The sequence below is a fragment of the Panthera uncia genome, assembly GCF_023721935.1.
Source record: "Panthera uncia isolate 11264 chromosome E2 unlocalized genomic scaffold, Puncia_PCG_1.0 HiC_scaffold_19, whole genome shotgun sequence".
In the NCBI taxonomy this organism is placed as follows: Eukaryota; Metazoa; Chordata; class Mammalia; order Carnivora; family Felidae; genus Panthera; species Panthera uncia.
In genome coordinates this window covers 15933086-15944604 of record NW_026057588.1, presented here as the reverse complement: position 1 = coordinate 15944604, position 11519 = coordinate 15933086, and the positions used below count along the sequence as shown (strand labels likewise).

The following is an 11519-nucleotide window of genomic DNA, read 5'->3' as shown; positions in this document are numbered from 1 at the left end:
AAATGTAGTCCGCAGTCAGAAAAGTAGAGGACCGGCCAATACCGACAGATTCTGTCCGGTATTGAGCCGGGGCTTGACGGAGCCCAGGAGACCTCTGGGAGTGTTAAACCAGCCAAGGAGTGCGCAGGCGCAGACTTTCTGGCTCGCCATGGTCGTCTTTGTCTGCCGGTGAGTTTGGTTTCGGCTTCGCGAAGCGCAGATCTGGGCGTGGGACCTGGGTTTCTGGGCTCGGAATCTGGTCAGGGAGGCTGTAGGGGAGGATTCTTGGAGATTGCGACATGGCTGGAGAGGCTAAAGGGGAGGAATCGCCTTCTATGACGTGCATTGTTCAAAGCCTATGTGGATGGGGGCAGGGGTACTGGGGGAAACTGGGGCGGGACCGCGGCGGGGTGGGGGTGGGGGTATGACGGAGTGTATGAGATTGTTGTAGAGGTACCACTTGTGTGAGAACTCTGTGGTTCCAAGTGTGTGAGAATGGATGGCATTGTGAGCTTTATGGGGTAGTAACCTCAACCTCACTTTTCTCGTTTCTAAAATAATTAATAAAGATGCATCTTTCTGGAGCATCCGTTTTTCTGAAAGAAAGGAAAATGGCTAAGATATAGAGATAAGTAATTTTTAAAGCGATTTTTATATAAAAGCAGACTCATTGTGCAGTAGAAAACAAAATTAGTATTAACAATTGTTTAAAGTAAACATTTCCGGAAAACTTGTTTCTAGATGTCTAGACTCCCCCTATGTATTGACTCAGTTCTTTGGAGGAACTTTGGTGAGGCCAATTTGAAAAGCCCTGGACTAAGGAAGAGCTTTAAGAGCTAGTTTCCACTAGTGTAGACAGCACAGAATTGGGAAGGATGATGTCCTGTCTTTGGTTCAGAGATGTCAGGTAACAGATTTAAGATTCTCTTGTTTCTCAGTGACATGGCAGTGACTCGTAATTTGACCAGGTTTTCCCCAGACCAAAGCTTGGCCTTTGTAAATGTAGCGAAACAAATTTTCTTCTAAAATGACGCTTCCTTCTAGTATTGTATCGCGCTTAATATATTTTTCAGTAGAATGAAAAAGAACCATGGTACAAAAATGCATATACACAAATAATAACTTTGGTACATACAAAAAGGTAATCAGTAATAGTTATGAAGACAGTAATTACAATAGTGACAAATCAGATAAAACACCTAGGAATAAATAAGAAATGTATAAAAATCTATATGAAGATTATTCTTTAGTGTTAATGAAAGACCCAAAATAAGACTTGACCAAATGGAAATACATATCTTACGTTTTAAAAATCTTCAAGCTATTTTGTGAAGAAAGTGTGCCTGTTTGGTGCAATATACTACTTTTTTAGTGGGTGGGAAAAAGAATGTATTCATAGGTGCATGAAGGAACTTTTATGTATATGAAGATTATTCTTTAGTGTTAATGAAAGACCTTTTGAAGTTTACCCAGAAAATAACGGTTGTCAGAGGAGGGAGATGCAATAGTTAGGGCAGGGGTAAGAATCACAGTTTTGCTTGCCTGTGTTGTATATTTCCATTTTTAACGGATGGAGGGATTCAGTTTCTGTGTTCAGTCCATTACTTTCCAGATGTTTATCACTGCCTCATTCTTGAATGTTTCCTTGACTTCCATTACACTACTCTCATTTGTATAATTCCAGTCAAAACCAAGGAATAACCTCCCCCTCAAAAAAAAAGCTCCATTAGTGACTTAATGTTTCTGTTTGTCCCTTAGCTATTAGTGTTCCTAAGTTTCTGAATTATCTTTTTTTTCTTTTCCCCCGCTAAGAACAAAATTCCACTGCTGTGGCTTCACTTGACAGGTGACTAACAAATGTCCATTCGTAGTTGAGCTCTGTCCAATTTGCTAATGGACAGCTCCACCTTGAGGCTACACCGGAACTTCACACTCTTTGTGTCCAAAATGTTAATTCTGGTATCTCCGCCTCCTATGGTTTGCCTCCATCCATTCCCCTTTGCATTACCTGTTTCATCAATTAGTAACACTGTCCAGCCAGATTTTAAGCCTCTTATATCTGAGTCAGGGAAGAGCTTCTGAGTAATTTTGACTTTTGTCATTCATTCTCCATTACATATTGGAGGCCTAGATTTTTTTTTTTCCCCCTTAATGCTTATTTATTTTGAGGGGGGTAAGTAGAGAGGCAGAGGTAGAGGGAGAGAGAATCCCAAGCAGGCTCCATGCTGTCAGCACAGAGCCCAATGTGGGGCTCCATCTCACAAACCATGAGATTATGACCCGAGGTGAGATCAAGAGTCTAACACTTAACTGACTTAGCCACCCAGGCACCCTGACAAAAATGTTTTTATTGGGGAAAATGATATTCAAAACTGTGACTCTTTAATCAGGAGCAAGGCCACAAGTGACACTTGCACAGGTTGTGATTCTGTAGAACTTTAACAACTCAGTCTTGTAATTTCTCTGTATAACCTAAATTCTGAAAAATGAATAACCTAAATTCTGTCTCCCATTCCTGAAATGTGTGGAGGCTTTAAATGGCATAATGGGTTTGGCTGAGGATGCAAAGTGTAAATGCTCTTTTTCAATGTGCTCATGTGTATGTGTGTGCGCCAGCTTCTAAGCCAAAAGGTCATCATTACTTTGTTCTTTTTCATAGACCAGCTTCCTTGTGCATCCCCAGGAACTGCACTTCCTTTACCCATCAAATCCCTTAAGGATCCTTTGGTCTCAGCGTGAATTATGGGATTCTGCTTTGACCCTCAAGAGTAATGTCCAAGTCCTGTGTCACTGTTTAGAAGTTTAAAGACACCAGTTTAAACAAGAAGAGCAATGAATAACTGAGGAAGAAATGTAAAGGAGGTGCTTTCCAGGTGAGTAAGAAGGAACCCAGAAGGATGAATGGGATAAAGATTCATTGTTATTTTTTTATGATATATCTTTTTTTTTTTAATGCTTGTTTTTGAAAGAGAGAGTGTGCACATGGGGAGGGCAGAGAGAGGGAGACAGAGGATCCAAAGCAGTTCCACATGGACAGCAGAGAGCCTGATGTGAGGCTTGAACTCAAACCAGAGATCATGACCTAAGCCAAGGTCAGATGCTTAACCACCCAGGCGCCCCTCTTATAGTTACTCAACCTGCGACCTCTGAAAAAACTTTTGAGGCAAGTTTTTTTATAAGCCCATTGGAGTAACAGTTGCTGGGAATTCTTTAGATACCTAAATAACATTTCCAGATTCTCTTGCTTGATCGTGCTCTTTTTTTTTCTCAGATTTTGGGGGACTGCTTGCCCCTGTAACCTCTATTCTGGATGCTAGCCTCTTTACTTCATTTGTAGTCTCAATTTTATAAATTTTCTAGCCTAAATATTGTGTTTTCCCTTTCACTAACATTTTATTTCTCCCCACTTCCATCTTAGAGTTGAATATTACCCCTTATTATTATTTCTTATTCCCTTCCTACCTACTATCATAGCACAACATTTCTCACTCTCTTGCTTTTTAACAATATAGCAGGCTGGAAATTAGTGCTGACTTCCTACTAGTTCACACTCTGTTACTCTTTAAAAATAATACTATCATCTTTAAAATCCAATACATATACTTAATAGGAAATTAAGGGGCGCCAGGGTGGTTCAGTCGGTTAAGCATCCGACTCTTGGTTTCAGCTCAGGTCATGATCTCGCAGTTTGTGAGTTTGAGCCCTACATCAGGCTCTGCACTGACAGCTCGAAGCCTGCTTAGGATTCTTTCTCTCTCTCTCTCTGTCTGCCCCTCCCCCACTTGCTCAATCAGTTTCTTTCAAAAATAAACAACAACAAGAAAGTTTTTTAAGAAAATTAAAGAATGGTTCCTCAATCCTGGCCCTCGGTTCTCCATTTCTGTTCCCCAGAAGCAGCCACTATTAAATGTGCTTTCTTCTAAATGTTTTTATGAGTATACAAGGAGGCTTTAACAATGACATGATTTGACTATGACAAGAATACTGTTGTTGCTGTGTTGAGAGAAGATATATAAAGAGGCAAAGGCAAAAGTAGCAAGAATAGTGAGGAGTCTATTAAATAATACAGGGAAGACATAATGTGGCTTAGACTTTGGTGGTCCTAGTGAGAATTATGAGAAATGGCCAGATGCTGACTGTATTTTGAAGATAAAGCCAAGAGGATGTGGAAACATAATGGGTGTGTTACCTAGGAGAGAGTTGTTCAAGGGTTGAGCTCAAGCCTTGAACAACTGAGAAAATAAGGTTGTTATTTAACGAGATGAGAAGAATTTGGGAGTTGGTTTGGGAGAACAAGGGTTTGATTTGGGGCAGGGTAAATTAGATCCGTATTAGACATCTAAGTGCAGATTTTGAGTAGCAAGTGGTTATGTGAATCAGTTGAGGAAAGAGGTCCAGTCTAGTGATTAAATATTTTCAAAATATATATCAGAATGCTCAAATGTCAACCAAACTCTTAAATGTATTCTGTGAAAATGGTGACGTGTTAGAGCAGGAGTTGGCAAACTACATCCTACTATGTATTTTTGTAAGGAGTTTTACTGAAACATGGCCATGTTCAGTGCAACTCGTCCATTCATTTTCTTATTGTCTGTTACTACTTTCATGCTACGGTGTCCAAGTTGAGTAGGTATCTACAGATACATGATATTGTAAAGCATTAGACAGGACTAAAAAGTATATCAATCATGGTAAAGCTAAGTGACTATAATAAACCCCAAAATGTACTGGTTTAAGGAATATAAGAATTGATTTCCTGGTCACATAACAGTTATGTGGTGAGTAATGAAGATTTGCATGGTAGCTTTGGTCTTTGTGATCCTTTAAATGATCCAGATTTCCTCCAGGTTCTGTTGATCATTTAGTTGTGGTTGAAACGGGTCAACAGTGCATCCTAGTTCCACCCAAGTAGAGAAGGGAGAAATGATCACTGTAGGGCAAGAGGCCAGTAAACTTTCTGTAAATGTCCAGATAGTAAATACTTCAGGTTTTGTAGGTCCTAGGATCTCTGCTGCAACTACTCAAGTCAGGCATTATAGCACAAAAATAGTTTCCTTAGGATTAGAGTATTTTGACTTCTATTTTGAAAATATTTGGGTGGGGGGGCACCTGGGTGGCTGAGTCTGATAAGCAAGCAGCTTAGTTTCGAAACTAAGCTGACTCTTAGTTTCGAGTCAGGTCATGATCTCGTAGTTTGTGAGTTTGAACCCTGCATCAGGCTCTGTGCTGCCCATGCGGAACCTGCTTGGGATTCTCTCTCTCTACTGTCTCTCTGCCCCTCCCCCACTTCCGCTATCTCTGTCTCCCTCAAAATAAATAAATAAACTTTAAAAAAATATATAAGATGTGTTAATTACCAAGATGTCATTTCTGTGTTTTCTTTAGTTAGGAATATAGTGGGCTAAGTCCTGATCTGTTCTACATCATACTTTTGCAAATATAATGAATTTAAGAATTGGAAAATTTTAAATAAATGTTATTACTGTCATTTGTAAAAGTTTAGTAAATTCCACATCTTGAACCATCTACTAGGGTAATAAAATAACAATGGTCTCTTTTTTTCTATATCTACTTTACTGTTTAGGTTTCTTGTCTTTTCTGGTCTCAGTTTTCATAGGTAATATTTGGTTTTCAAATTTGTTTGTATGGAGGTGAGCGAATAATCTCTATAGTCCTTTTCTGTCTATGGTTATTTCCAAGTAATCATTTTTTATTTTTATAATTTTGCTGTTATTCCTCTTTAGTTTTTCCCTAAGAATTAACTTGTGGATTTATTATTTCAAATTTTGTTTGTAATAATTAATTTTTCTTATCTGTACTTTTTTTTTTCTTACATTTACTTTTCCTTATTGTAATTCCTTGGTTTGAATGCTTATTTTATTGTTATTTCTTTTTATTTTTTTTAAAGCTTATTTATTTATTTTGAGAGAGCGAGCTCACACACACAAGCAGGGGAGAAGCAGAGAGAGAGAGGGAGAGAGAGAATCCCAAGCAGGCTCTGTGCTGTCACTGCAGAGCCTGATGCAGGGCTAGATCTCAACGAACCATGGGATCATGACCCGAGTTTAAATCACCCAGGTGCCCTATGTTATTTCTTTTTAGAATAATGTAAACATATATGTTAAAACTTACCCAAGCATTTTTTTCAAATGTGTTCTATACGCTCTGATATACATTGTTTTTGAATTTTTCTGAATGTTTTGCAATTTATTTTAATTTTATCTTTGACCAAAGTGTTTGTTCAAGCCAGTATATTTTGAAATTTACAAGTGAGGGGTGCTTGGGTGGCTCAGTCAGTTAAGCATCCGATTTCAGCTCAGGTCATGATCTCACGGTTCGTGGGTTTGAGCCCAGCATCAGGCTCTATGCTGACAGCTTGGAACCTGGAGCCTGCTTTGGATTCTGTCTCTCTCTCTCTCTGTCTCTCTCTCTCTGCCCCTGCCCTGCTTGTGCTCTGTCTCTTTATCAAAAATAAACATTAAATTTTTTTTTTTAATTTGAATTTTACAAGTGAAAATTTCCTTTTTTCTAATGTTTTTTTTTAATGTTTATTTATTTTGAGAGATAGAAGTGAGAGAGAGTGCACGTGCACATGCACACAAGCAGGGAAGGGGCAGAGAGAGAGAGCTGAGAGAGAATCCCTAGCAGGCTCTGTGCTGTCAGTGCCAGAGCTTGATGTAGGGCTCAGTCTCATGAACCGGTGAGATCATGACCTGAACTGAAATCAAGAGTCAGTCACTTAACCAACTGAGCTACCCAGGCACCCTGTTTTAGATGTGTACCTTACAGACAGTTTAGGTAGGTTTTATTATGTCAGTTGTTAAACCTTTGCGTGTGTCAAAATCATCTAGAGGGCTTGTTAAATACAGATTGCTAGGCCTTACCTGCAGGTTTTCTTGATTCAGGAAGTGTGTGTTGGAGCCTGAGAATTATCTGTATGAGCCTGTCATAGTCTTTTTCTTTTAATAGTTCTTTTTTTTCTAGTTGTATTTATTGACAGGAACAGTATGGTTAGTATTGGTTCTTTTATTTAATATTATGTGTTCTGTTTTAAATTTGACCTCATCTTTTTTATCCTTTACTATAGGATCTTTGATTTCCTTGTCTTGAGTACATATGCCTTTCCTTCTGAAAATAATGGAAAGTTTGTTATATTTTATTATAATTATTTTGTTATATTCTCTTGGTTGCCTTTTATTCATAACTTTCTTAGTCTTCGTCTTCCATTTCTTCAGGTACTATACTTTACTCCTCACTAAGGAATGACGTATATTTTATACTTTAGTGTATTTTTAGTCTCCCTCCTCTCTTTCCCACACTGTTGATAATTGTGATTATTATTTCAGTTTTAAATAGTATCAGTTGTACCCTTCTTCCCTCCCCATTCATATATATATGAAATTATTTGCATCTTCGTCTTTGATTGTGCAGTGAGCCATCTATCAAAGTCCTATCCATCATTTACCCTTGGGCTTCATTTTTATTAAAATGTCCCTTCATTATCACTTTTAGCCCAGTATCTCTAATCATCTATTCCCAAAGCATATTATAGTTTCCAGAGCAACTTGAATTCTAAGTATATGCTCTCTTACATTTGTATTTTTCCCTTTCATGTTTAAGACCTACATTGAAGCTCATTGAGACAAAAGCTGGTATTTTACCCTTGTTATCTGCAGTCTTGAGCACAAAGAAGATGATTAACAAATAACTGGTGATTGTTGTAGAGCTTCAGGTGTGGAAAGATTTACTTTTTCAGCTTTATTGAGGTATAATTTCCATAAAAGTCAACCCCTTTAGTATATTATTTGATAAATTTGGTAATTGTATACAGTCATAAAACCAACACCAAAACCAACATATAGAACAGATCCATCAACAGTTCTTTGTGCCCTTTTGCTGTAGAGCCATACCCCTCCCCCATCCCTGGTGATCACTAATTGGCTTTATGTTACTAGGACTTGCCATTTCTAGAATTCATATAAATGTAGTCATTCACTGCATAATCTTTAGCATTTAATTTCTTTGATTTAGTTTTACATTTTTGAGATTAATTCATGTTATGTATATGAATATTTCATTTTTTATTGCTGATTATTATTATAAGTATGGATATAATTTGTCATTGATAGACATTTAGATTATTTCCATTTTTGACTATTATGAACATTCATATACTAGGTCTTTGTGTCAACATATATGTTCATTTTTCTTGAATAAATGCCTAGAAATGGGATTGCTGCACAGAATAAGTATATATTGAACTTTATAAAATACTCAGATTATGTTCCAAAGTAGCTGTATCATTTTTCATTCCCACCTACAGTTTTTTGAGAGATAGTTGCTTCACATTCTTACACTTGGAATGGCAGTTTTTTAATTTTAGCCATTTTAATGGGTGTGTAATGTATCTCACTGGGATTTTAATATGCATTTCTGATCACTAGTTTGGATGAACGTCTAATGTACTTATTGGCCATTCATATATCTGATTTTGTGAATATCTTTTCTAGTCTCTTACCCATTTTATAAATTAGATTACCTTTTTTTACTGAGATTTAGGAGTTCTATATATTTTGGATATGAGGCCTTCATCAGTTTCTGCCAGTCTGGCTTTTCTTTTTTTTAACTGTGTTTTTGAAGGGCATTAGTTTTTTATTTTGATTAAGTCTACCATTTTTTCTTTATAAAAGAAATAGTTTTAACACTTATGTTGAGGTCTTTAATTCATTTTGAGTAAATTTTTGCCTATGGCATGCAGTAAAGGTTGAGGGTTTTTGTTTTCTAATTTTAGAAATTATAGCATTGATGTGAGTGACAGTATATTACTAGAGTCAGATCTTACAATGATTTATAAGAAAATGAGGAGGCATGCATGCAAGTCTTGATCTCAGGTTTGTAAGTTTGAGCCCCATGTTGGTTGTAGAGATTACTTAAAAATAAAATCTTAAAAAAAAAAAAAAAAAGAAAAAGAAAATGAGGATAAAAGTTTGAGAGGGACAGGACAGATCAGGATAACATTGAAGATTTGCAGCCAGTAGAAAACATTTATAAAAGAAAGGATTGAGAGTGAGGACAAGACAAGAGCTCTTCACAAAAGAAGAGCTTTGGTGCCAGTCATTTCAGGCATAATGATAGAAAGAAAACAAATGAAAACTGAAATTGATGGCAACGACAGTTTCTATATCTAGAAATGATAGTATCAATAATCAAAACACTGCAGTAAATCAGATTTCAAGGCAAAAATGGCTGTTTTCTGGCCTATTTTACTTTTTTTCATTAATATGTACTTTGCTGTTTAGCCATGTGAAACTTAACTGAGACTAGATAAAAAGAGTACTATCTATAGTTACTATACGATTATAGATCAATTCAGGTTAAAAGGCTCAGGTCTTCAAGGACATCTCTGCAGGTATAACACGTAGGGGCTTTTAAAAGTGAAATAGGATTATAGTTATGCTTGCACCATCCTTCGTCACCCACAGTTCCTCCTCCACATAGGCAACCACTTTCAACTCAATAAACTGGTGTTTATTCTCACATTTTATACATCTATTTTACCTACTTTTGATTTAACCATTTTACAATATTATCAGCTTGGGGGTGCCTGGCTGGCTTAGTTGGTAGGGCGCACGACTCTTGATCTCGGGTTTGTAAGTTCAAGCCCCACTCTGGGTGTAGAGATTACTTAAAAATAAAATCTTTTGGGGTGCCTGGGTGGTTCAGTCAATTGTGGGTCCAACTTCGGCTCAGGTCATATCTCCTGGTTCATGGGTTTGAGCCCTGCATCAGGCTCTGTGTTGATAGCTCAGAGCCTGGAGCCTGCTTTGGATTCTGTGTCTCCCTCTCTCTCTGCCCCTCCCCTGCTTGTGCTTTCTCTCTCTCTCAAAAATAAATAAACATTAAACTACATTTTTTTCTTTTTTAATTTCTTTTTAATTTTTTTTTAATATTTATTCATTTTTTGAGAGACAGAGAGAGACAGAGCATGTGTCGGGGAGGGGCAGAGAGAGAGGGAAACACGGACTCCAAAGCAAGCTCCAGGCTCTGAACTGATAGCACAGAGCCCAATGTGGGGCTCGAACCCATGGACCGTGAGATCATGACCTGAGCCAAAGTTGGACCCACAACCGACTGAGCCACCCAGGTGCCCCTAAACTACATTTAAAAAAATAAAAATAAAATCTTTTGAAAATAAAATCTTTTATACATACATAATTTTATATATTATATGTATATAAATATATATATGATCAACTTGTTAACATGAAAGATGGGATTTAGAAAATTTCCTGTATTAATTTTTCTTCATATTTTCTCTGGAACTCCTTTAAGAGATCTTGAACCTCTTAGACGCCTCCACTAACCCACTAATTTTCTAATCATTATTTCTTTCTCCCTTCTTTCCATTCTTCCTTTTTTTTTTTTTTTTTTTTTTTTTAATTATTCTGGGAGATTTCCTGGAATTTTTTCCCCTAAGCTGTTGAATTTTTTAGTTCAACATATTACTTATTTGCAAAAGCACTTCAGTATAGAACTCTGTTGATAGGGGTGCCTGGGTGGCTTAGTTGGTTAAGCATCCGACTTCAGCTCAGATCATGATATCTCAGTCCATGAGTTCGAGCCCCATGTCGGGCTCTGTGCTGGCAACTCAGAGCCTGGAGCCTGCTTCAGATGCTGTGTTTCTCTCTCTCTGCACTCCCCCATTCACACTCTGTCTCTCTTGCTCTCAAAAATAAACATGAAAAAAAAATTAAAAAAAGAAAAAGAACTCTGTTGATATTTCTGTGTTTTCAGTGCTTCTGTGATACTAATTACAGTATTGTTTGTGTGTTTCTTTTGTTCCTTTCCTTGTTTTTTCCTATTTGTTTTGATCTAGCTTTCACATTAGGGCTTTCATCATTTTTTTGTGATCTTTAGCTCCATGTTAAAATTTAACATTGAGGTACCAGAAACACTATTGTAATCTTTGTGCGTGGTTGGGGCTTGTAAAATGGTGGGCTTCACTATGCAGCATTTAGTCCGATATCTAGATGATTCTTTTAAATGACTCCAAATGTGAATATCTGTAAGTGTTTTCATGACCTTTTCATTTTTTCAGTAAAGAACCCTCCCTGGGTGCCTGGGCGGCTCAGTTGGTTGAGTGTCTGATTTGATTTCAGCTCAGGTCATGAACTCATGGTTTGTGAGTTTGAGCCCCGCATGGGGCTCCGTGCTGTCCATGTGGAGCCTGCTTGGGATTCTCTCTCTGCCCCTTGTGTGCCCTCTTTCTCCCTCTCTCTCTCAGAATAAATAAAAATAAGGAAGGAAGGAAGAAAGAAAGAAAAAAGAAACCAACCCATCTATTGTTTGACACCACCAACCACCAGCATTTCTAAAGAGCAGCAGTAGAAAGGGGTTGGAACCCTATTCTACATAGGAATTTTTACTCCCTCTTTTCAGTATCTACTTTGCCTATCATCACTAAGTTTGGAGGCTCCTGGTTATACTTTGGATAATAAATTCCTATGTCCTTCCAGTTAGGAGAATTAGGTACATAAGCT

General features: G+C 37.5%; 1 protein-coding gene across 2 annotated transcripts in view; it reads left to right on the top strand.

Annotated features, from left to right (window-relative positions):
• The window catches only part of ZNF260 (zinc finger protein 260), a 54119-nt gene that overhangs the window by 34067 nt on the left and 8533 nt on the right, over positions 1-11519 (top strand). Inside the window, exons 1-2 of one of the 2 annotated variants that reach the window (XM_049622140.1) lie at positions 79-168; positions 2639-2852. Coding sequence is in view for 1 of the 2 variants with exons in the window: in XM_049622141.1 (XP_049478098.1) it covers positions 16-23 (8 nt within the window). In the remaining variant the exon portion in view is untranslated. Of the gene's footprint in view, positions 1-15; positions 24-78; positions 169-2638; positions 2853-11519 lie in introns of those variants that run through there. The other variant, XM_049622141.1, reaches the window with a different exon arrangement.